Genomic DNA, 25,768 nt, shown 5'->3' with positions numbered 1-25,768 from the left:
GAGTGAAGTCTGAAGTGGTACACAGAAGGACACCAGGTTAGCATGTTACAAATGCAACAACTAAGTGATTTATCTCTGCTGTGCACAGACGGGCCGGGGCTGATGAGAGTGCACGGCAGATAGAACTGCTATGTTAAGAGAAAAAGTTGTCATTTGTATGTAGCGACTCCCTAAACAAGTGGGGCAGTAAGAGGAAACAACTCACGGGTCCTGTGATGGCTGGACTCTGTAGACGCGGGTCCTCCCACTGCGTGTTCTTTGTATCTGGATAAAATGAACACAACAGAACATAATTTCACTTCATTTCATTTGTATCTTTAAGAAATTATGTTCAGGGACACTGGGACGAAACAGATGTTTGAAACCAGTTTGAGTAAATAAGAAACAAAAATAATGGGAGAAAAGCAATATAATGTGAAAAAGAAGGTTTTCATAGGACTCCATGCTATCCTGTAAAAAACTTAGTACACCCTTACTGCTGCCACAGGAACAAACAGGTCAAAAGCTGCTGAGAGGATGATGAGAATGAGGATGATGATGTAGCCAAAGTCTGCAGCAATGAGAAGGTCGTTTGTGATCTTGATGAGAGAAGTCTCTGTGCTGTAGTGCGTTCTGAAGCCAAAGTGAAAGGGTTCACGGAGTTCATGAATAGGCGTGTTGCAGGGATAGACTATTCAAAGGATTTGATGATGATGTCAACAAAAGCTAAAGCCATGCCCTAACATATCTACTAGGTCTGATTTACTAACAGACTTGATGTGACTAGATGAAACTCAACAAAAGGATGGCATGGAGGTCAGAGTTGGTGAGGTGAAATACTTGACTGTCTTCAAGTCAGATCAGGTGAACACCAACAGCTAGTTTGGAACTTAGCCTTCATGAGAGAGCCAAATCGAGGGAAAAGTCTATTCCTGAGTAGTCTAAAACAGTTTGTGGGAAGTGATGTAAAGTATCCGGAGGAGTTAAACATCCCGGCATTAAAGAAGAGTGCAGTCTGACTGCTATCAGAGAGAATGTTATTAGTAAAAGTCCATTGTAACATAGCGATGATCATAAACTGGATCCAGCAAGAAAGTACAGTAGAAGGCAAGTACACAAAATGTAGTACAGCTGTTAAACTGTAACAGCACAAGGTAACCCAATGGGAAATACAGATTCCCAGAACTGCAGGTAGAGATATCAAAATGGAGATATTCTGCCATAATTCACAGGACCACATTTGCTAAAAATCAAACACACCATCTTAGCACAGCTTAAATTTACTTTGCAGTCATTCCCCAGCCATGAACTGTATTCAAGAGTCAAACATCAGGCCATCTGTCTGACAGCTAAGGCTTAATCAGGACAATAATCCCAAGCACAGCAGCAAATCTTTATAAAAAAGGGTGGGCCAAAATTCCTCCAGAACAATCCGAGAGACTGATAAGGTCATCCAGAAAATAGCTACCTCGTGTTTCTTGCTGCTAAATGTGGCTTTATGAGCAACCGAATAACAGGGTGTTACTTGGTTTTTCACATGACTGCACACATAACCAAATGCAAGCATGGAAAAGGTATCTTACTGTGGTCGATGTAAAAGGTGCGTCCGTCTGTATGAACTCTTTCTTCCCATCCAGGCTGAAAAAGAAGAAGAGAGGAAGAATAAGAATCTACTAGAAAGCACCAATAAACAGGCCGTGCTCAAATAGCAATTTAAATCCATCCATTTATTTTTCCTTTTCTTCAAATTTATGTTTAATTGAACTTCAGTGACCATTAAATGGTCCAAACAATGACATCCCAGCACTGCAAGCAAGGTAAGCTCAATCAAACACCGACAAAGGAAATGAAAGGATTTTGTGCCTTATTTGAGTTCGGTCTGGCACATCAGCAAGGCAGGGATACGACCACAACATAAAGGTTAAATCACCACTATGAGTTCAAACCAGTATATCACGACTGACACGGTGACCACTCAGTACAGTGTCACAGGCCACACACACTCGTACGGCACCAGCAATCAAGCAAATAAAAACATTACAGTAGACTGAGTGTAAAGGGGTGGGGGGAAAGGCACAGTTCAATCTGTTGAACAAGGTGTAGCTACAAGACGTACGGTATATGTGTAAGTATGCTGCTGCTGCATGAGTGGAGACCAGGCTGAAAAAACTGAGAATACATGCAGCATACAGCCAATTCCTTCCTCTGATATATATGTATTTATATATATATATATATATATAGCTCCTTGTGTTTCCTTTGAAACCTCCCTCCCTCATTGTTTTACTCCCATTATGTACTCTAGTCTCACTCCTTCAGTCAGTCCAACTCCAACAAATGCCTGGGAAATCCATCTAGTGTTAACCGTTTCTCAGACATTGATACAGACTGAGAGATCCAAGGACAATGATGGGGAGCTCCAAATGTTAAACACTAACAGAAGGAGCGGCAGTGGTGCAAGGAGGCTGCACACAGAGAGAGGAAGTGGGGTAAAATACCAAGGAGGTAGAGCGACAATCCACCCATGCTGGTCATGAAAAAAGAAAAGATTGAAAGAAAGAAAGAGAGAAGAGGAGAAAAAAAAGAAAAAATAAAACAGAAAGCTGTCTGCAGGCATTTGACCAGACTGGACTGGACCAGACAGGTAGGCAGGCAGAGGGAGGGAGGCACCAACCAACCTCCTCTGGTAGGTTCTGCCAAACAGACATGGCCAGGTGTAGAAGAAGCATACATTAGATCCATCAGAATGAAGAGAAAAGAGAAAGGGGGAGAGAGAACACATACACACATGCACACACACCACACAAGCCTGTGAGTTGTACAAACCCATAAAGCTTTTTTATTATTACTGTCATTAGTAATATTCTTATTATTAATACTACATCTAGCTACAGTAACATTTTGCCCACTTCCAGGGAAGGTTTCACCTCCTAATAAGGTTATTACAGTCCCCAGACCCTCTTGGCTAAGCTTCACACAAACAGCTTCTGTTCTTACAGGACTAAAAATGGAAATGTGTAATGGAGTCCGATCACATGAACACATGAAGTTTCATATTTTACTGTCAAAGTAATTTCTTTCATATTTTAATTTTAAACATAAACAGACCAATCACATGCCGATTACAACATGCACCATAACACAAAAAGCCAATTAATATGTTGGCTTGATTCTACTTTAGCTAAGACTACATGGTTGTACTGCTCCAGAAGAGCAGAGTTGTTACACACACATTAAAGACGGAGTACATATTGCTAATGATGAGTGCACAAAGGTATGTAGTCTTTGTGATTCATGAGGTTGTTTTTCATCTCCATTGCAGGCCAAAAGTTAAATATCTACTTAGTCTTATAGTAATTGTACTTACAGGAAGAGGGCCAAGGTCACCAGGCTCCATTGAGTTCTTATTCCTCATATGGACCGGATATTTCAACCTGGGATCCTCCTGATTGTCAGCAGTGAAAGACAGGAAAGTAAACAATTATACTGGAAAAAGCACAACAAACTCTAAACGTGCACTTTGTTCTCTATATTAAAGTTAAAAAAGCAGCTCTGTCAGTGTACATAAAATTGACCTTACCACCACCAGATGTCACTAAAAGACCAACACTAACTACTGCCCCACATTTTCTAATCACTAGATTAAAATCACAGAGTGTTTTTTCTTCATCCCTAAACAGCAATGTGCTAGCTCACCCAGGTGGTGGTCCTGCTGTTGTGGTCGATGAAGAAAGGCCGTCCGTTTGGAGCTATTCTCATCTCCCATCCTGGGGGCAGGAAGCTCTGCTGGGTCTTGTGTTGCGACTTTGGGGAGCTGTAAGGGGACGGCTGGGGAGACTGAGGGTTAGAAAGTGTGTCTTTCACAGCCCTCCGTACCTGAATGTTGTTGGCTCCCTGGGGGGGGGGGGGGGGGGGGGGGGGGGGGGGAGTGATATGAAATAAATAAATAAATAAATAAATAAATGTCATGTAATGTTATCTCCCATTTCATGATAAAATAAGGATACATATCGAAACTTAAACGGACACTCCAAAAGTTGATTCTGTTCGGATTCTGTTCATCTGGACGTAGCGTTTTGTGGGAGACTGAAGAAGTCACTTGGATGAGTGACGAAACGTTTCTCCCACAAAACGCTACGTCCAGATGAACAGAATCAACTTTTGGAGATTTACTTTCCTGGATGATTGAGAATGCATCAAGACGTTAAACGGACACTGACTGACAGCGAGATACAAAATTAGTGATCATTAACAAAGACAGAAACACATCTTCCAACAAATCGCTTTTTCTTTGTCTGCTCATTAAAAAAAGAGAGAAAAAGATTAGAATTCTTAGCACCATGAGATTTCCATCTAAAACTTGCAACATTTGAACATATCATCACCACTTTTCTCTTTAAACTATTATATCACTTAACACCAGGCTCATTTCTGATTTCCATGTTCCATGCTGTTTACTCCATCAACCTGTAAATGAAAATGTCACACACATCTGATTTATCACCCTTCCCAGATAATGCGTAAGACTTCTCTTGCTCTCTCTTGGTTACCTAGATACTGAAGAAGTACAAGAACAACTAACAAATGTTTACTTTAAATCCAGCAGAACTCATTAATCTAAATCTGGTAACAGAGCTTTCTGTCAAGGCTAAAAGGAAACCTAATTACAACATAATACCTGAAACTATTTATATACAGGAAAGTGAACATCTCTGGTAAAAGCTCCTTATGTCGTCCAGACTAAAAAGTGTCCCTGCATCAGATAATTTTTTTTTTTTTTTTAATAGCAGTAATCATCACTGATTGACCTTTTTTTTTTTTTCTTCTTTCAAACAAGAGAGAAGAGTGCATTAATTAACCACATCCCCTGCAAGTTGTAATTACAACAATCTGCTGCGACTATTTCGCTTCCTTTTACTTCCACAATACTCGCACACACTTTAATTAAACCTTGTTCAGGTCTGTTCCCTAGGTAGCATCTTCGCCACCGAACGAAGCCATTAAAAGGCTGCAGAAGCACTAGATGAGATCATGCATTTCTACAAACGTGTTGATCAGACTTACATTTGCATTCGTAGTGCATAATTTAGGTTGAGGAAAAAATGTACGTGCAAATTAATGCGATGCAATTAAATTGACAACCTCAAAGGTTATCTGCATGATGTAGCCTGCAGCTTAAAAAAAAAAAAAAAAAAAAACACATTAAAATGTGAAGTAGAAATTTCAATATTTTACCAAGGTGTTATACGGCTAACGCATTAACCACTTATGCTGTGTGAATATTAACACCCTCTGACCAATGAGTGAGAGAAAGCAGTCATATAAAGCATAATGTTGGGAACAACGTAACATGGATGACTCTATGAATTGCTATTGGTCGTTAACATTCAGGTTATTAAAAAGCAGTAAAGAAAAAAGCTAATATTTAATCTGTCCACTAGATGAGTCAAACACCAGGAATGTACACGGATTGGCTACATAAAATCTCCTTGGCAGAAAGACAGATGTCTATTAAGCTTTCTGTGTGCTTTGTTACTTTAGTTAGACCTTTGATGTTTTGTTAGCATAGAGTAGCATCGGAGAATGAATTAGCCTTGAATGCGGTCTTATTTGATTATAAAAACTTGTGCAAACACACAGTAATATTGACACAGCCTTCCTTAAGTTCCTTATTTACAATTTGTCACGCCTTCCCAAATAAAACCGATTGGCCATTGCGTTACCAAAACAGTCTTTATTTAATAGTTTTTCCACTCCTTCACTTGTATGTCCCTAGTTTTATTTTAACAAATGACATCATTAGGGGCCCATTATCAATTTAAGTAATTTAGCCATCTTAGATTTACCACACCAGGTTCATGCTATTATTCTTTTAAACCATAGCGTGAATCAAGGTGCTTAAGGAAAGCTCGGATCATATTATTCATCTAATCAGTGTTTAGCTGCAAGGTCCTTTAGTACACAGTCATGAGCTCAACTTTCATTAATGAGGAGAAAGTAAGAGCAATATGAAAAAAGAAAACTGTCATTAATGGAGAGATCCCAACAACACTTGAGAAGATTTCATTAAGTTTGGCAATGAGGAGAAGACAAAAGCAGCAACCTGAAAAGAGGAGAGCTAACAGGTGGAAATGTTAATCTTTAGAAGGAACAGGCAGAAGTGTGAGAAAGTGAAGATCACGATTTAGTCATTTGGAGCACATGGCAAGAAAGGACAAGAGGGTAAAGATTCAGGAAGGTAGGACAGAAATAGGTGGTCCTCAAGTATGTAGAGGAAAATGAGATGGGAATGATGGTGGAGAGGGACAGTACAGGTGGCTAATTCTCACCTCCAAGGGGGTGGAAAGGGTGACAGTAGGGGAGCTGAGGCTACGAGGTCGTCGGACTTGGGGCTCATGGAGGTGGTTGTTGGAGGCATTGGAGGAGGAGGAAGGGGTGGATGCAGGTGCCAGGGCTGAGGCTCCTCCTGATGCTGCTGCTGCTGCTGAGGTGCTGGCGCCATCTTCAGTCAGCTGTCAGTGAGAACAGCACTTTTGAGGTTAGGTTGGGAAGAAATCAAGCATGCCATGCCGTTTGCCAAAAATAAAAAATAAAAAGAAAGTCTCTTTGAGAAGCATGCTTTTCTGCACTGGAAAGGTCTGGATGCAGGCTTTGTTTTCCTTGGGAAATAAGCCACTAAAATCTCAAAGGCAGGGGTCATTTCAGGGCCACAAACAAAACAACAATAGGATTTTATGTCCAACTAGAAAACAATGACAAAGGTTTGAAATAGTGAGATTACCACATAACTTTCACCCCTAGATGAGGTGGGAGGTACAGCCCACATTTACAGCGGGGTATAACTTCAGAGCAAACACAGAGGAATTATTTGATAGATTTGCCTCTCCTTCCGAGTACTTAAGAAAACAGATGAGGATCAGAGAATGAGGAGACTATGACATTTATAATACAGTCACAGAGTTACAGAGTTGACCATAAAAAGGCACAAATGCAAGGGTGGATTTCAAAGGAGAGCATTAAACATACACCCAGTCCCCTCTGTCTCTCTGTGAGCACTGCTTACGTGGGGCTGCCTCGCTTGCAGACAGAAAGGCAGGGTGGAAAAATGGAGTGGAAATGGGAGGAGGGAGGGAAGAGTAGTGGTTGCGGTCCCATGCCAGGGTTTAGAAACACGTGACCAATACACAGTTGAACTTCATCCTTGTGTTACACAAAATGCTAGACAAGAGAAGGAAGACGCACAGTAAAAGTTGGACAAAGTAGGAAACAAAACAACGCAGAACTTTGACATTTAAAGGCTCTCTCTCTTTTTCTTTCACTCTTGTACACAGAGAAAAGGAGAAACACAGGAGGGGGAATAGAGTGGGAAGAGATCCAACACACAGGTGAAGAATCATGGGGCCGGGTTACGGTCCAGCCAGCCCGACAGCTACACTTCAGACCTGCTGTACCTGCACAACTGGCCTAGTCCATGTAGTGGTGCGGTTGTTATGGTTGACGTAATAAGTTCTTCCCTTGGCGTCCTTCCTCTCCTCCCATCCAGGGGGCAGGCCAGGGGTGGTCAAGGTGTAAGCAGTCGACGAGGGAGACTGGCCAAGTGCAGAGAGAGAGCAAAGCAAATATGGCTAATCAGTACAGACTAGTACATTTAGACAAGTGGAGGGGCTCTAATATTTTATATTGAGGTTGCAGGGAATAGATTATTACAATCCAACTAAGTGAACTATTAACCATTTCCAGCATAAACATTACAGAGTGTCAACCAAATAATCACAGCATAATCTGGTGATGTATTACACAGACAGCATGGCTGAACACTGGCAACATTTTACGATGCAGCGTCATGGCTCGTTATCAATGACTGATCAGTGGCATTCGTTATTTACAGCTAGGCTGTCAGTTCTTGGTCAAAACACAACAAACACAGAAACACACACATATAACAGACAACTTCTGATCTAACGCTGCAGATCACAATAAGAGAATAAAGAAAAGACAGGTTTTTAAGCTATGTGCTAATCATGATGATTTATGTTTCTAATGTGTTCAAAAGTAATTGCTTTATTAAGCTGTTTGCGTCCATTATGAAGTATGTGTAGTGTGAAAGGGGCAATCTGTTTTTTGATGATTTTATAAAGTACAGATCATCATTTGGCATATGATCTGATTTTTAGGGGAATAAAATAATGTTCCTGTCAATAAATTAATAAGTAACAGTGCTGTTTAGGCTTTCCTGGTCCACAGGAACTGAAAAAAAGCTGTATTATTTTCTACACTGCAAAAATAATTTAAAATGCACGCAAGCATTTCTTGTAAGTTTGTACTTCGCTGAATTTGCAAAGTGATTTCACGCTGTGAAAAATGGGATTTAAATGAATATTACTCCCTTGCATAGCTGCCAAGAAACAGCTACATGGCTTTAGTCTTGACCTAAAATGTGACTCTATTGTGATATCATTTTCTTGATCACACTGCCCTGCTCAGCATATGCTCGTACAGGACTTTACTGGAAAGCAACACTGGTGTAACAATGAGGAAATCTTCCTAATGAGTAAGCTCTAACTGAGTGCAGGATTAGAAGTCATTCACAAAACTAGTCGGGTGACAGTCCCATCCTACATAGTGCTGTGCATAAACTGAGATATTACCATAGGCTCCTCACCACCTGAGACTGTTTGAGCTCTCGTTCTTCTGGACTGGGAACTCTGCTGGTGGTAGACAACATGGAAGAGGGTCTTTAGTTCACAATAGGTTATGTTTTAAGGGTGTAAGTTAAGAGCCAAGTGTGGGCACAAGCGAAGGCTGAAAGAGGAAAACTGAGTGGACAAAAGGGGGGAAAATTCATTCTCAGAGGAGGTGAGGAGTGGCAGAAAGACGAGAGAATCTTTTGGTTATGGGCCTAAGAGCGCAGTGACTGAACAGCAAGGACACAGGACACAGAGTGAAGCAAACGGCTGCTGTGATTGGCAAGAGGGGGACAAAAAGAAGTATCATCCCTGTGCAATCAATAACCTTTGGAAAACAGATTTTCCCCCCTCCATTCAATGTGCAGCATCTTTAATTTCAACCAGAAACAGGTGCGTCCTGAAAATGTGCAAGCAGGTAAGTGATTTACAGTGCTGAAGGTGGAAAAAGGAACCAGCCTTAACAAAACAATCAAATTTTGAAGGAAAAAAATGAAAGAAAATGTATTTTCTTTCATGTACACGTTTTGTTTCTCCGTTTTAAACGCAGATATGCAACTAGGTGTTGTTCTGCTTACACAGAAGTACATGAACAATATCAGTCCTCCAACAGCAGCCTTTTATAAAGCAATTTAATAGCTACTACTGCCAAAACAAATAGAAAACTAAAATATGGGAACAATTTTAAATCTGTACCGTCAAATTAAAGCTACCTCATATCCTCCTATTAAGTTAATGACGTATTTTAAAGTATATTACAGTCAAATTGACAAAAGAAAAAAGATAATGAAATAGAAGGGGGGGGGGGGGATTTCCTGTGGTTGCTCACTACGCCCACAGGAAAACATTAATCCTTGTATAGACCTCAAACAAATGCTCCCCCCCCTCTAATGGTTTCTAAACAGTCGTCCAGTTCTGAGAAACGTATCATAGAAGGGAAAGAAAGACACGAGCACCTGTACTGTCACTTCTTCTTAACAATGCTAAAGCTCACTGCTGTGTCGCAGCTGTGTGACTGACAAACATCTGACTCAGATCTTGTGACAGTTTGTTAAGCTGAATCCCAGCTGACGCCATGACTCAGGACTCCAGGGGAACCTTGGTGCACTTCTTAATCTTACTTTTTTGTCTCAGAGTTTTTAAGTGGAATCATGATTCTGGTGAGACGTAACAAATCAAACACAGTGGAATGTGAATCACAAAGAGTAGTGATGAGAGACGAAGAGGTGTGGTAACCCTAGAGAGACAAAAAGTAAAGTAAGTAGAATAAGTGGTACAGTTGAAGCAGGGAAGAAACAAAGGGTGAGGTGGGTAGTAGCATCTGCTGGAGGTTGAAATGCAAGAGGAGCAAGAAAGGTGATTTAGCATGTGGTAAACTAACAGGACAGACACATCCACGAGGAGGAGGCAAATGAGACATTAGCAACCTGCTTAGATAACACAGAAAGAGAAGGAAAGTAGAAAAAGCTGGAGGAAGGGTTTGTGGCTTTAGAAATATGTACCGTAAGAGGAGGAGCCTGGGCCTGATCACTGACGCCATCCGTCATACTTGAAGAACGGAGTCTGTTTGACAGCTGGCTCTGTTCAAAGGAAGCAAAGAGAGAATAAACGCCGCTGCCAGCGCTGCCTCTTGTTTGGCTGCCTACATTTACACCAGGTCCAGGTTTTTGACAATGGAAAATTAACGGTTCTCCAGTCTCACCAAAGCAGAGCTGGGCCCTGGCACTTCGCCGTTTGTATCGGGAGTCAGCGACAGCCTCAGATTTAAGTCTTCTGAGAACTCCTGGGTGATGGGTGTTGGTGTGTGCTGTGGTGTCAAAACGGAGGAGGGACCGGGCAGAGATTGAGCCAAGCTGTCGTTATCCTCTTCTGTGATGAGCTCCCAAGACTACCGGCACAACAAAGAGACAAAATCTTGATGTAACACAGATCTTTTGGAAATATACCACTGTAGATGAGTTTAAGTGTGCGTGAGTGGACTGCTCTTCCCCCCCCCTCACATTATCCAAGTCCCTGGGCTCCAGGTGCTCGTTCTCCAGGTCTTCACTGATGTGGCGCCTTGATCGGAAAACGCGGTGGGCTTCCTGATGGATTTGCCGCTGTTGATTGTCACTCTCAATCTCTGAAATCACGTCTCTGAGAGAGATTTGGTGAGAAAATATGAATGGAAACCAAAAGTTAATAATCATGAATTAATTCTCCTGTGCAGGATTATTTAGTAACAAGAGCCAAACACTGTTATATTTAGTTATTTCAACAACAATTTACAGTCTATCAGGTGTGCTCAGAATAATGATGATATAAAATATGTCCATCATGTTTTGTCAACCGCGTATACTTTGTTGAAGGATTACTTTGACGAGCGATATGCTCTTTCATTTTACTGCTAAGAGCTACCTCAGAAGGTTAAAAGCATTTCTTCTATCTGTCTCCTAAATATAAAGCTAAGTCAGAAGGCTAGCCAAGGACAAACACATTAGATTACTGACATTCAGTCCATTCTTCTGTCTTCAGTTTTGTGCAAAGCTAAGCTAAGGGGCTTGTTTTTACCCTGTGTGCACTTATTTAGTTTTTAGCAGAAAAAGTGATAAAGCTCAAAAATTGAACTTTTTAAAAATATTGTAATTCATTTTTTCTTTTTAATATATCTATATAATTAATAATAATAATTTCCCAATTAAGTGGAGACATGGAATATGGCATTATTGTGTGTATAGAGAGGGAATTTGTGTATATTTTAAAATGTCCAATTATAAATTTTTAAAGGAGTGTAACGTCTACAAATAGGAATAACTGTGGCCGACGCCAGTTGTTTTGATGTTAAAAAAAAACAACAAAACAAAAACATCTTAAATAATATTTTTGAAGAGTATTTCCTCACTAAGCTTGCAGTACATGGGCAAAAATCCTCAGACTTTAACACTGTGATTTTTTTCATGTATAAAAACCAACAGTGACATGTGAAAAGTTCGAGGCTGTATTAGTGCGAGATCAGGCGTACACGTTGGAAGGCCGTTTCCACTGTGTAGTGCGGTTGTTGTGGTTTACGTAGTAGGTGCGTCCCAGGTTGTCCACTTTTTCCTCCCAGCCTTGAGGCAAAGGAGGCAGCAGCTGCTGGGGTCGCTGGGAGCCTGAGTCAGCAGACTCATCCCAACCCTGAAAGACAGTATGGTTGAAGGGTAGTATGGTAGGTTTAAGCCAAAGATCAGAAAGAAGTACATTAAAGATTTAGCTGGTTATATTTTTCTGCTGTTTTTTTTGTTTTCATGTTTTACTAAACATTTACTTAATGCCTGTGTTTCATAGCTGCCAGCAGGCAGGTGTATCTATGCCTACAATCCAAGACGGAGCTGATGTTTAAGCAACAATCTCACTCGTAGTGTTGGCAATTTTACGCTTAATTTAATACGTAGGCAGAAAAAAGAGCTACTACAAAGGAGAAAATAAGCATTAGTAATGAGGCTTTAATACAATGAAAAAGAAAAAAGAAATACAGACAGTCGGGGGGGGAAGGGAAATTTTTTGCAGTATGAACATGAGGGGTGCCATTTAAGCTTTCACGCTTTGGCTGCTAAATGTCATCTTATCTGTGAAGCCTTTCGCTCTCTAGCTCTCTTCCACACATCCAAGAACACATATTAAAGTAGGAAAAGCTCAATTTTCTCCAAATAACAGGCCACATTGTAAATGTTTTTTCCAGACCCTGACCTGGAAAAGACTTTTACCAGATGCTGGCAGTGAGCGGCTTCCCAAATTCTCAGAGAAATAATAAAAGAAAAAAGAAAGATGCTCTCACATTACTTTTGGTTCACAGTGGGACATTCACTTTCAAGCTTAGAACTATGTTGCCTTCATGTGGCAGAAAGGAATAACAGTAGAATCTGGTTTGCTTTTATTGTGGAAAAAACAGTCCAAAGAATGTCTTAGGTAATGCAAAGTCAGCAGTTTATACTAACAACAGAGGATTAGACCTTACCTCAGCCTCCTCCCTCATGTCTCCCCCCTCCTCCTCATGACCTCCTTGTTTGGGCAGATAGGCCATCTTCAGACGCAGGTAACCCTTCACCCTGGACTTGTGACTGAAAGGAAAACATCTGCTTTAAATACTTCCTGCTCATTAGTCCTAGTTGGAATTCCAAGTTCAGTATTTAGCTGACAGCCGCATGAAGTTATCGTTGTCTAGACTCCAATATGGCCAGAGTCTAGACAGTGTTGTGAACCAAGATCTAACTTTAATAATGTGTCACTGTCTACTCCACTTGCTAACAGGGGGCAAACTAGACAGACACAAAAAAGCAGCTACTATTTGCCATCTACGTTTTCTCATTTTATATCAAACAAAGCCAAAACTGACCTTCTTGGCCGCAACAGGAAGTCTTTAAACGTGTAGGGCCGCTCCATGGCAGGATCCTCTGTCTGCAAATAGAGGAGGTTTTTGCTGACGGCATTTAAGTGAACACAAGCAAATACACATGTTGCGATATCAGAATATCACAGTCGCCAGCTTTCAACAGAGGGTACAACCCTCTGCACAGACATCCCAGGATCATTATGCAATCCTGAGCTTCTCCTGTTACATATTGAGCAGCCTTTTGTAATTCACAGCAATCTCACACCGCTCTCTGACAGGGCCAAACCAGTCCGTGCTGGCTGCTCATCGCATAATGCCCTGTGAGATACCGCTGAGGCCAAAAGTCAGTTTTCATATTTAAAAGAAAATGCTGGAAAGTTTTGTAAAAGGAAAAAGAACATGTGTGAAAAGTACCAGTGTCAAGTTTCCAAATAATGGACCTCAATTACAGTCAAAACACTGGTCTCAAAATATTAGGTGGGGCTCCTCAAAGCAGGAATATGAAATAGATTGGAACAAAATTCCAAGTCAAAATATTAGGGGCAGTATTAACATAAAATAATATCTAATATTAATTTTATCAATCAAGCTCCCATTTAGGATGTTTTCCTTGTGGACTAAAGCAAGTTCTGCAGACACTTTTCAGTCCATGGAGCTCCACTCTGTCCTCCTCCAATCTGAAGAGGTTAAAGTCACAGGGAGGCAACTCTGATGAGTCAGGTGAGTAGCGAATAAGATGGTGCACAGTTCAAGTTGTTTATAATGACTGGTCACCCATAGTTTGAGGTCATTATGGACTCATAGACCTAAATCTGGCCTCAGTGGAGCAAACTGTGAATGTGGCAAAAACGACCAACGAGCTCACTACCTAAGCTGCTGTCCTAACCTTGAACATCAACACCCTTTCAATGAAAACACTGTTCGGTCTCCAAGTTGAGAATCTCCGGAGATTAGTTCTCATCAGCCTGATGATAATCCTTACTACAAACGTCAGCTCAGTTTGAGACAGAAATGCACAGTAGTATGGATGTCCTGGCAGTTTCACGGTCCCATCTAAAATTAGCAGCAGCACTGCAAGAAGTCCAGAGGTGCAAAAGCAGATGACTTTAAAGGGGAAATTCCAATCATACATGGTTTTTGATTTGCTAAACTTTCAGACCTCACGTGCTTTTATTTATCTGGTCTCACCACATACAACACAGAGCCCGGTAAAAAGAGGTAGTTGAGTGTGGAGCCTGCTTAAATACAGACGACCAAGAAAAAGAGGAATGGCGTTGTCCTGTTATTTGCTAAGAGGAGGTCACGGTTCCATAAGGAAAATGTAGCTACCAGATGGACTCTGATGAGTCAGTATTCATGTCCTGTTTCATGAAAAGTAAAAGGACATTTACAAGAAGCTATTACGGAGAAAGGAGACATGACTAAGTTATGCCCAGTAACTATTAATTAAAAACAAGCCTTGGTTTGTTTTGTTTTTTTAGCATAAGTCACATCAGGACTAAATATTATCCATGTTGTCCCAAGGCTTCAACTCTCAACGTGACTCAGCTGTAAGCTTTTATCTGCTAATAATTTCCTGGGCCTGTGGGACCCAAATAGGGCATTAATAATTAACCCCAAAAACTTTTACTGATAGGCTTTTAAGGTCGACAACTAAGACAGAACTTTAGGGAGCCACAACCAAGCTGGCAGCAAAGCTCCCAAATGTGCAGAGGTGCTGCTGCTTCAGGATGATTTGTAGGTCTCTTAAGCCTTTTGCACATAAGAGCTCTACTCAGTTTTGCCATTTTCACAAGAAGCAACTTCAAACGTGTTCTCTGTGCAGAGTATGCAGAGGACAGAAGGACATCAGACGCGAGACAACTACCTGGTTTACTCTTGCATCACACCGACTTACTACTTAAGGTTTTAAAAACAACAACAACCAAAAAAAAAAAATTTCTTGTCCAGTCCAGCTGAACAGTTGCAGGTGTGAGAATGGCTTGTGCTTGCATCAGACCTCAACTGTAAAAATTCCCAAGCACCCTGATTCTGCAGGTCGATGTTGTGTGTTTACATGCTAGACAGCCCGCTTTCCCTTTCTAATACAGAGAGCGCTGTTTAATCACAACAGAAGCATTACCTGTGACTAGCACGTTCTCACACTCAAGATGGGAAAACACAAACAAACTCCCTCCCTGACCTTCACAGAGGTTAATCAGGAACAGCAAAATTGTAGATAAGAAACAGCTGAGCATTCAAAACAGTGCTAAACCAGCCAGAGTGTCCACACGCACTCAAGCTTTACACACATACAGACGTAAATAAATGACAGCAGAGATGTAAATAACTTACTGGCAGATGACTGAGAGGAACATCAACTTGCCCCAGGAAATCATCTCTAGTCTAGAGGGAAAGAAAAAGGTCACATTTAGAAGCTGAAATTCAAAAAGAATGACTTTTTGTTTTTGTTTGAGTGTGTCTGTGAAAAGCCCGAAGTATCATTAGGGATAATGAAGGGAAAACCACAATGTTGAGGTAAAAATCACCAGATTATCCAGCAGCATTTTGTATGTATTAAAGACAGGTGGAAAGAAAGGCAAAAAGAAGTTCATTTCATGGACAGCCCCATCCAGAAATACAGTGACCTCCAGCCTAATTTGTGAACACATGTGGAAACCTGAGAATCTAAAGTTTAAAGGCAGTAAAGAAAAACTGTTCAAGTATTTCCACGCGGTCTTACTGAAAACAATTGCACTTGATTAGTTATGATTTAAGATCAGCTTCTCTATCAATCAGGACAGATTTCCACATGTGTCCAGACAGAAGGTTCAGAGCGAGATTTATTTATGGACAGGCCTTTTGCAACACTTTATGGGAGAAAAACCTGCGATCCCAGCAAGGAAAAAAACATCTACAGCCACCAGATAAAAGCCAAATCAGCTGGACAGAGGGAGAGAAGGGCAGATGTGACCACAAGGAAAAATTTAAAACAGGGAAGGTTTGTGTCTGAAATTTAAGAGGCCCATAGATTTGTCCGTTACAGAGTATGGATTACCTGTCCGAGATGGAAAAGCCCATTCTTGGAAGTAGCCTGTGTGTAGGACACAACTGATTTAGACAACAGGCATAAACTAACTGATTGACACACAAGCTGGGTTGAATGATGCAGTGACAGATTTACGCAAAGACAACTACAGTAGTGCAACAAAAAAAACCTACTGACTGTCAATTATACGCTCTCCCACTCACCACAATTACAAAAAATTAAATTAAAAAAACCTTCAGTCTGTTTTCTACTTTAAAGACTGATTATTGTTAATGTACAACAGAGGACATTTTCAACATTGTTTCCACAACTTTCACACGTGCCACAAATTCCAGGTAAATTAAGTGTGGGGAACACTGTATATATGCTTATTCTGACAGTAAAATGTGATATTTATGGCTACTTAACTTGAAATCAGCCAAAAAAAAAAAAAAAAAGTTTTCAGAAGGAATAAAAATCAAAAACTGACTTAGTTCTGAAAACAGTATTATACCTCTGGATGAAGAATAAGAACAAGCAGAATTTAAGCCTCTACAGAATAGACTGCATGGCCTGGAAAGGATTTTTTCACACTGATTTGAGGTTAAGGTGTTTAAAGATTTAAAACAAAAAACAAACCAAAACACCAGCTTATTCTGATAAACAAAAGAAAAAAGAGCTGTGGAGTGACTGCACTGGGCTCCCACCACAGTTAACCGAGCTGGAATTCAGTAGTGAAAAGGTTACAAATGAGTCACATAAAAATGATGACTGATTAACGCACAGGCATGTAAGCACACACACACACGAACGTATGTGAAGTCACTCATCCTCGCACGTCCACCCACCTCCACTGAATAACACACTGTAAATGAGCCCTTCTTGGAAAACAGGAGTCACTACTGTGCAAATTACCGCAATGCATGCTTTCAATTTCTAAACCAACCAAACTAAACAATTCACTTACTGTTAACATAACTCATTTAAAGCAGTCCGACATAAGATTCCTCCAAGTTTGAGAGAGCATCAAAAGCAAACTTGACCACAGCATAACCACAACTCTTTTACCACATGATCACATAAACAGCAGTAGCACTGTCACTTCCAGTGTATGATATAAGCAATTGCAATGATATTATCACATGGAAAACAACACCTTCTGCAGGCAAACCTGTTTTGTTGTTTTTTTAAATGTCACTAACCAAAACAAGCATTTCAGCTCTGACCTTATATACGGAGTTGGATTTAATTACAGAGTCATTAAGAGGTCAGATTTGAGTCTGCAACTGCCTCCCAGGACCAGGTTACACTCTGAGAGTGCGACCAAAGACCAACAGAAGGAAGTACGGGTGGACAAAGAGGGGTGGCTTGAGGTATGAGAAAAAAAGAAAAAAAAAGGAAAAAAAAAAGAGGAAGCTAGCCCAAAAAAGTTTGAAAACTGAACACGAGTAGGTCACCGAAACAATTGCTTTTCACACGCTTCTAATTTTACTCTGGCAAGTTTGGATGAGAATATAACCATTTCAGAGATTTGTGCTGAAATACCACTGCAACATCTGTGGATTACAAATGATTTTGTGGTTCTCACAGCACCAAAAAAATGATAAAATGAAATAAAATTAAGAAAAAAATAAAACCCTAAATGTCGCCTGCAGCAACATCTCTCTCTGACCCTGTAATTAAATCCAACAAGCAAAAGCACCCAGACAGCGGCTTTCATGGCCAATGTTTATAGGATATTTTGCTCTTCACTTCAATTCACATGTAATGAACGAGTAAAAACCTAATCTATTGTCATTCCTAAACACACTCCAATCTTTCAAGACTATAGGAAAGCAGCTAAAGTGCTAAGAACTGGAAATGCTATGAAGCTACAGGAAGATGATGACAAGATGGTGACAGGGTGTTTACGACAAAGGGCAATCTGGAGCAAGTCCAGGCTGGCACTGAGGTTTAAAAAGGCTGTCTCACCTTCTCAACAGTCTCCCTGCTGACACAACTGTATTACAATACCATGCAATTCAGAGAAGTCCACGCTGTCAGAGAAAAGCCCTTCGCAACACAAGTGATTTGAATGCCTCTTACATGCTATCGGACCAAAATAAAAAGTGTGCCCTCACCCCACTCGTCCACAATCTTGCCTCAGGTAAATATAGCCAGCCTACTGGCCTCCAGGAGCTCTCAATGAATGGAAACCGAGGGGTACTAAGGCAGGGCTGTAACGAGGGCATGGCACGGAGGCATAGCCATTTGCAGCTAGTCCATCTGGTGTGCGCACACACAAACACACACACACACGTCATCCCAAGCCCAGTTTTAAAAAGGGGCAATCCAACTCCAGGCAATCAGTTGGGGAAGACCTGTCATTATGGTCTAATTGGGGACTTCCTCGTTGCTTGAGAAACAGGATGCCATGGAGTCTCACATCACTACCATGAGGGGCGAAGGAAGAGGTTAATTTTTCCCACTAGATCTGAAAACGTTTTCTTTCTTTTTTTTTTTATCCAAACCTAGATTGTCTATATCAACACCACCCTTGCCCTTTTCATCATCACCTTTGCTACTGCATCTTGGCATCTCCTTTTTCATCACCTGAATAATGCGAAGTCACTGGCAGGACTGTGCATCACAGTATCTGCCTGGATGCAGACTAAGCTCAGTCAAACTGAGTGGGAAGAGATATTCTTTAGCCGACTGGTCACAACTTCTACACATACAAGCAAGCAGAAACCGATGAGGTGCAATAAACTCAAGCTGATGATTAAATGCAAAAAACTGCAGTTCCTGGAGTGGCCACTTGAGGCTAGCTCCAAAAGGAAAAAAAAAGCATGTTTCTACTTTTACAAATAACCAATCTGGTTTGTGGCGGGGGAATCTTTGGGGTTTTGGGGGGGGGTTGACTCAGATGAATGAAATCAGTGGTTTGGTCAGATGAACTAAAACATGATATGAGCAAATAGCTTCCTGTTTAGGCGGTCCTTCCTGGAGCTAAACATCTCATGATAAACCTACATCCTGCTGGTGTAAACCTCAAACAGTCAATGACGGCCCTATCATTTAATTTCAAAATCGACTATATTTAATTTTAGGCTAAAAATTGAGTTTACAACTCCAAAGTGCCATTTAAAAAATAGCTTAAAAGAAACATCTAAAACGTTCTACATCGAAAGTATTTAAAAGTTTAATAAATAAACAGCAATTTGGGTAACTCGATACACTGATTATAGCATTCTAGCACCAGAGTTGGACATATGCATAAGACTGGAGAGCAACACCAAAAGATTTCAGGCTTTGAGGAAACCGACGCTGCTTGTGAAACTTTTTGATCATTGTTTGGGCTGCACTGACATGTTAGTTCTTAATCGCCTGCTGAGCAGCTGCAACGATTCACATCCATACCAGCCAAGAACTGGAGAAGACATGCCGCTTGCCTGCTTTCAAAACCAACAAACACGCTCGAGGTAAACTAAAAATAGACACAGCCAGCTCTTAAAGAGTGCTGACTGCACTTAAGGGTATTATCAAAAACCCCAGTGTCGCATTTCTGTGAAACGGAAGGCAACAAGTGCATGGGAACAAATTATCCATTCATCCATTTCTTGCACAACTAAACTGGCTGACGTGTGTGAGATTTTAAGTCGTTCTGGTTATGAAGTGAAAGAAAAGCAGCATGTGTGATTTAGATCAGCAAGGTTGTCTGGGATTTTTAGGTCCAGGAAAGTCACCACCCTGTATCAGCACCACACGGATCTCTCCCTGTCTAGCCTATATTCTTAGTGTTAAATAGTACTTAAGCAACCACTGCAAATTAGATGTGTTAGACTGGCTTTTTCATTTGTTATGTCCATGACAGTGCTGGACCTCACCCTTTTGGCTACAAGAGGAACAAGCCAAGGCATATTAAACTAAATGTCACATGCCACCCACTATTTTTGGATTTGTTTACTATTCATTCTAATATCAGTTTCTCTAGGAACATTAGAACAAGTCTATAAATGTTACATAACGCTTTTGTAATTCAACAATTTTTCACCAAACATTTCAGAGGCAGAGTATGCTTCTACTAAACTTTTCCACACTCTTTACCTTGGAATTACTTGTCGTTGCTTCATTGCCAAAGCTCACATCCTGATTTCCACCTCCACCCGGGGTAAAATATATCTTGAAATGTGGCTGCCTTCTGGGATTTTCCCCACTAAAGTTTAAAGTACAACCATCAGGTCTGTTTCTTGCTTCTGTCTCCACATCTGTTTCATTCTCGTCTATAGTCTGACTGTCTGCACCACTTTTCTGATTATTATTTTCCACCAGCAGCCTCTGATGAGACGAGCTTCTATGTAATCGAATTCTAGGGTAGCGCACCCTATGGCAACCTCTTGAGCTGTTGGGTCCAGCATCTGTGCATTGTTCTTGTGATGGATCATCCGGTTGTCTGCCCTGCTTCTGATCCTGGCTCTGATTTTGCTGGAGCTGAAACACTAGCCTCTGCTTTGTGCCATTAACACCAGAGGACTGGTCCAGGCTTTGCTGCTGGACAGACCAGCCGGTACCGCCATAGGGAAGGATTCTGAAATGCTGGACATCAGAGCCGTCAGGAGAATTCCTCTGGATGTAGATGGCACCAACACTGATGCCAGGCTGGCGTCTGTTATACGTACAATGACTGCTGGAACCAATACTAAAGACCCTGCGCTTGGGAAGGTTTGGCTCCGCCAGAGAAGATTGCACACTTAAAGAATCAGGGCTGTAGTATGGAGGAGGGGACTGCCGCGGAAAGTTAGCTTGACTCTGTGGTTCGGTATAGGCAGGCGCAGGTCCTGGAGGAGTATAACAGGGTGGTGGGACATCATCAGCATGACCACTGGAATCTCCATTACTGGATCCATTGGAGCGCTGAAGGGAGATGTGCATGGATGAGCTCCTAGTAGGACGTGGCTCAGTGTAGGCGGCAAGCTGGGGTATGAACATGGAGGAGCTGCGTTTAAGCGAAGGCTCAGAGTGGAAACCAAAAGCCGCCGACGGGACGTGCTCCGTAGCAGAGTCCTGGGAAGGCCTCGATGCTGGACGTGGCTGCACGAGGTGTGCCGTGACCCTATCGTCGTCTCGCTGCTGCACCTCAAAGTCTCCTTCCAGTATGTCCGGGGCTGTGTTACTGTGTCCTGAGCCAAAGTACAAACGCAGACGCTGTGCCATTTTCACCCCACGTCCAAATCTCCCGTTGCCTCTCACTTTCTTACTGAGTGGCTGCTGGTTCTCTCCTCTGGCTCTTGCCTCAGTATCCTAACTGTTGCCCACTTCTCCTTTGGCTAGACAACTGATCCTCTTTTCTTCCATTCCCCCCTCCCCTCTCCCAGCCTCTTCCGCAACTTTCCTTCCCACACCAAGCTGAACTGAGAAAAGAAGTACTCACACCACAAAAGCAAAACAGCCACTGCAAAACAGCTGACAACTTTACACAACGCACTCAAAGGAGAGGGAGAGTGAGGGCTGATGGCTACGAGGAGGAGGGTGGGGGGGTGGGGTGGTGTTTTTTTTAAAAAGAAAAAAAAAAAGGAGAAAAAAAAAAAGAAAAAAGGAGGAGGATCCCTGTATACCAGTCTCTTAGCACCATCAAGCACTAGCGACAGACGGCAGAAATAGCCTGAGCCAAGTGACAGCCAGCATTCCCGACATGATTGGATATGAGTGGCCAGCACTCCTGGTTTCCGAGGTGACAGTGGATTGCCTGGCAGTCACGTGACTACAAATGGCCCTGCCATCTCCTGTTACGACCCCATACTGCCCTCGCGTAGCAAATGACCCCCCCCCCCAACGACCCCACCTACATCCTGCTTGCTTACTCCTATCCATCCTCCGCTCTATTAACATGAACTTTTTCTAACCCCGCCAATTCCCCTGCCTCCACATCTCATTAATGTCCTTTCATCTGGCTTCATGAGTTTTTAAACTATTTTCTTCATAATTTAAACATCATCTGGAATTTGATTTAATTTGCTAAAATTGATATCTCAGTAAGAGTAGCTCAGTTTCCCCAGAGTAGCACTCAAATATCAAAACACCACTCACCAAGAGTACACCTGTTAAATTAAATCGTAACTCATTCCTTTTTCAATATTGTGGCTTGTATTATTTAACAAAAGAAGTTCCCAACGTATTCATCTTAAATACAAGTCATTTCGTCTTTTGACTGTGGATTTCTTTGAATGTAAAAATAAGTTAATAGAAACTTAACTAGAGTGACAAATGGCTGAACTACTGCATGCTCACCTACAGAAACGTTCGTCTATCGTTGACTAAACACTCTTTTTGGATCAAACTGAACTAAATGGCGAGCAGCTTTGGATTTTTAGGGAGGGGTGAAAGTTCAGCAATGTGATCAAAATGGGAAAGCTGGATAAAATTAGAGCATTATTACGAAAAAGAGTGCAGCAATGTTGGCAATGCCAGTCAGCTGTTTATTTGCTCCCACTCAACTCCTTCGGCATTGAACGGTTCCAATCATTCAGTGCTGCCTGCAATCAGCCTGTTCTGGAAAAGACATGCTGTGAACTGAAGGAGCAGAAAGAAATGGAAGGGAAAAGGAAAGCATCAATAACTTCTAGATTCTAGATTCACAGCAAGGTTACTTGTTAATTGATCACCAATTGCCATTTGGTGCCAATCATGTCAAAAATTCAACACCAAGTCTGGAGCATATAATTTATCCTGTAATGTCTTGCAGCTTGGAAACAGAAAAAAAGAAGCATAAGGAAGTTGGTGCTAAAAATGGATCAAGAAAAAAAAAGTGAGATTGAGAGTAAAGAGCAGATTATCTGACAGATCACAGAACAGCATGGTCCTCACTCGGAAAAGGCATGTCTACTTGAAACAGAATAAACATGCAATGCCTGCCATACACAGCCAAACATTTGACGCTGCTTTTATAGGTCATTCCTTTTGCATCCAAAAGCAGTCCGAGACACAACTTGGCTGTGATCCTAGCCTGTAATGCTGAATGAAATCATGCACAAATTCTAATGCCTAACTCCAAGTTACAACACAGAAAAAGACGCTTTGTTTGCAACATACTGTACATTAATGTAAAAAAGCTCCTACAATTTGATTCACCACAGCATCATCATGTGAAAAAGTGGGAGTTCGACTACTTTGCCCTGAAGCCAGAGTTAGTGGGGGAGTCATCCGCCTCCGTGCACAGAACTGACAAAGCCCCTATCACAACTTGCCATTTCAGAGCTACACGCTTGAAAAGTAACTGCCTTGTTTTAACCGCTTGGACTGGTTCAACCTATGGCTTAGACCACAGTGCGTCACCTTATCTTTTTCAAAAAACAAGTTGCAACCAGCAGCCTGTAGTATTTCAAACGAATGAAAAAAAGAAATAAATATCAAAGGTCTGCATTGTGGACAAGAGGGCATCAAGAAACAATACTGACTGGACAAAGAAGCCAAAAGAAAGACACTGTAATACAGGAAGACTCACGGCTTGGCAGCCAGTTACACTTAGTGATGACACACTGCCTGCAGTGTTAGGCACAGTCAATAAATGTGTGTCTGTGTGAGAAATGTTATGGGGAATGTTCTGTATAAAAGAAACAAAATGCCAATGTGTGGTCCAATGGCAGCGAGCCCAGCTTGCCAAATGACATAACATGCCTGCTTCAAACTGCACTGTGCTGTAGGTCTATTCAGCCGCTTCTTCAAATTCAACCATCAGTGTCATACATAGTTCTCTTATATTTGTACTATGCTCCAGTACAAAACGAAATGCTGACCAGTGGTGGGGGAGCTGCCTTGGCACGCACCAAGAGAAAGACAAAAAGCACCTCTTCGGACATATAAGGAGAGGACCGTGCTTGAGGCTGCCTGTGCTGTGCTCTCGTCTCATCCTCTTATACAGAAAGTGTTCACTGTACTGAAGGAAAATTAGAGCTGCACTTTTTAGAAGGGACGGAGTGCAAATGAGCAAGTTAGACATGTGTTACATGCTTAGATCAATGAAATAGTCATGTCTTTATATGGTTCACCTAGAAATAAAACTAGAGATCGTGTTGTTACAAAAAGACACTCCCCAAACAAATCCCAAATGTTTTAACCTCCCACGATGGTCCTCAGCAACAGCCCTGAATCTGAGAGGCCCCGACAGAATGTGCCTTATCCAGCCAAGATCACCAAAACTATGTTGGGCTGCATCCGCTGTTTGTTTTATACAACATCAAACCCAGGACCCAGAGTTACTGAGAAGACATAGGAAACAAATAACACTGCTAGCAGAGCCTTTTGCTTATTCTACAGAACAATGACTCCACAGTAGAGCAGGGCGATATGGCCAAAAATATTTATCACGATATATATTTGAAAATTTGCGATAACGATATAACCGACGATATAATTGATGCGAGACAAAATACAACTCCACAATATTACTAGCGCAAAAAGACAACCTTCCATTTATTTTCACTTAAACAAGAAGCTGGTTTTTATGTACATTAAAGCTTTATAAAAATGTAACAGTGCAAATGCAAATTCCTTGCTGAAAGTTTAACCAAAAGGCATTTCCAGTAGAAATGGGCTGACATATCCTGAGCATAACCATGTATAATATCCACTGAAGTTAAAAAGAGGTGCTTTGCAACATTAAACTGCAGTGTGCAGTACGCATTTTTCGGACCATAAGGTGCACGGGATTATAAGGCACATTAAGCGAAACAAAGCAGTCAGATAAATCAAACTTTATTAAACTCATTCTTCTTGCTTCCTCCATTTCTGTACCATTGATTCATTAATGTTGAATTCTCTGGCAGCTGCTCTATTCCCATGTTGTTGCAGTATATTAATGACTAACCTCGTATTGTGGATGGATTATCTCAGTTGTTCTCCTGACTGAAGTTTGGTCCGTTTACAGCACCCTGCCATGCGATTGCATTTGTCTCTAACCATGAAGAACCTTCACGTTCACTTTTATAAGTGGAAAAGTGTTAGTGTTCGTCCTCCAGCTTCACTGTTTATGTTATGCTAACATAGCTGTGTCGCTAGCGATCACGTAGCACATCATTATATACCAGCTAGCCCAACTTCAGTAACCCTACAAACGTCACTGCTGTTTAGTTTCCTGTCTTCATTTATGTTGGAAGTGATAGCAGAGCTGTACGTTTGATTTTTTTCAGAAATCTCTCCGTCAGAACATGCTATATCATGCTTAGGTAACTAGCGAAACGAGCGAGCTAACTTCCGCTAGCTTCCTGCTAACTTCTAACTCCGTTAAATGTAATAACTTTTGTTTTCATGGATGCCTGGAAGTTAAACTTTATAGTTACACCTGGTAAAGCAGCAATGCTGATCGTTTTATTAAAGATGAAAGAATTTAGACAGTTTTTAACTCTAAGTGATGCTGCAGTGTTGTTTGACCTGAAGCATACGGAGTTTAGGACCCAGATTACTCCCAGATTTAAGAGCATCTTAGTCCGACAAATACGACAATAACGACGGCCGCTTGCATGTTCTGCAAAAAATGTGCTTTGTTGTGTATCTGACGGACAAACACCAAACCAGTTCCACATCACGGAAGTTGCACCATTTTTACAAACCAATTCTGGTTCATCTGTTTCACTCAACAATCGGCCATGTGCGTATGAAAACAAAGGCACTGCGCATGCGCGTTTTACTCCCATTCTATCGCGATATTTCATTTTCCTATCGTTGCCTAACATTATACCGGTATTACCGTGAACGGTATAATATGGCCCAGCC

At 41.4% G+C, this 25,768-nt stretch overlaps 1 protein-coding gene across 7 annotated transcripts in view; it reads right to left on the bottom strand.

Annotated features, from left to right (window-relative positions):
* The window catches only part of nedd4l (NEDD4 like E3 ubiquitin protein ligase), a 43,171-nt gene that overhangs the window by 7,330 nt on the left and 10,073 nt on the right, over window positions 1–25,768 (bottom strand). The window contains exons 1-16 of one of the 7 annotated variants that reach the window (XM_085414077.1): window positions 20,108–21,635; window positions 16,052–16,087; window positions 15,349–15,399; window positions 13,018–13,079; window positions 12,640–12,742; window positions 11,665–11,819; window positions 10,664–10,799; window positions 10,366–10,551; window positions 10,166–10,243; window positions 8,628–8,684; window positions 7,431–7,568; window positions 6,309–6,491; window positions 3,676–3,873; window positions 3,347–3,424; window positions 1,563–1,617; window positions 206–264 (exon numbers count right to left, since the gene is read on the bottom strand). In XM_085414077.1, coding sequence (XP_085270203.1) covers window positions 206–264; window positions 1,563–1,617; window positions 3,347–3,424; window positions 3,676–3,873; window positions 6,309–6,491; window positions 7,431–7,568; window positions 8,628–8,684; window positions 10,166–10,243; window positions 10,366–10,551; window positions 10,664–10,799; window positions 11,665–11,819; window positions 12,640–12,742; window positions 13,018–13,079; window positions 15,349–15,399; window positions 16,052–16,087; window positions 20,108–21,214 — 2,682 coding nt within the window. In that variant the 5' untranslated portion in view covers window positions 21,215–21,635. Of the gene's footprint in view, window positions 1–205; window positions 265–1,562; window positions 1,618–3,346; window positions 3,425–3,675; window positions 3,874–6,308; window positions 6,492–7,430; window positions 7,569–8,627; window positions 8,688–10,165; window positions 10,244–10,365; window positions 10,552–10,663; window positions 10,800–11,664; window positions 11,820–12,639; window positions 12,743–13,017; window positions 13,080–15,348; window positions 15,400–16,051; window positions 16,088–20,107; window positions 21,638–25,768 lie in introns of those variants that run through there. The other 6 variants (XM_085414076.1, XM_085414080.1, XM_085414079.1 and 3 more) reach the window with 6 other exon arrangements.

This window comes from Rhamphochromis longiceps, linkage group LG7 (genome assembly GCF_057381845.1).
Source record: "Rhamphochromis longiceps isolate RC_006_pf linkage group LG7, R_longiceps_female_GT1.1, whole genome shotgun sequence".
Taxonomy (NCBI): Eukaryota; Metazoa; Chordata; class Actinopteri; order Cichliformes; family Cichlidae; genus Rhamphochromis; species Rhamphochromis longiceps.
The sequence above is the reverse complement of the archived record's forward strand: the minus strand, read 5'-3'. Positions and strand labels throughout refer to the sequence as shown.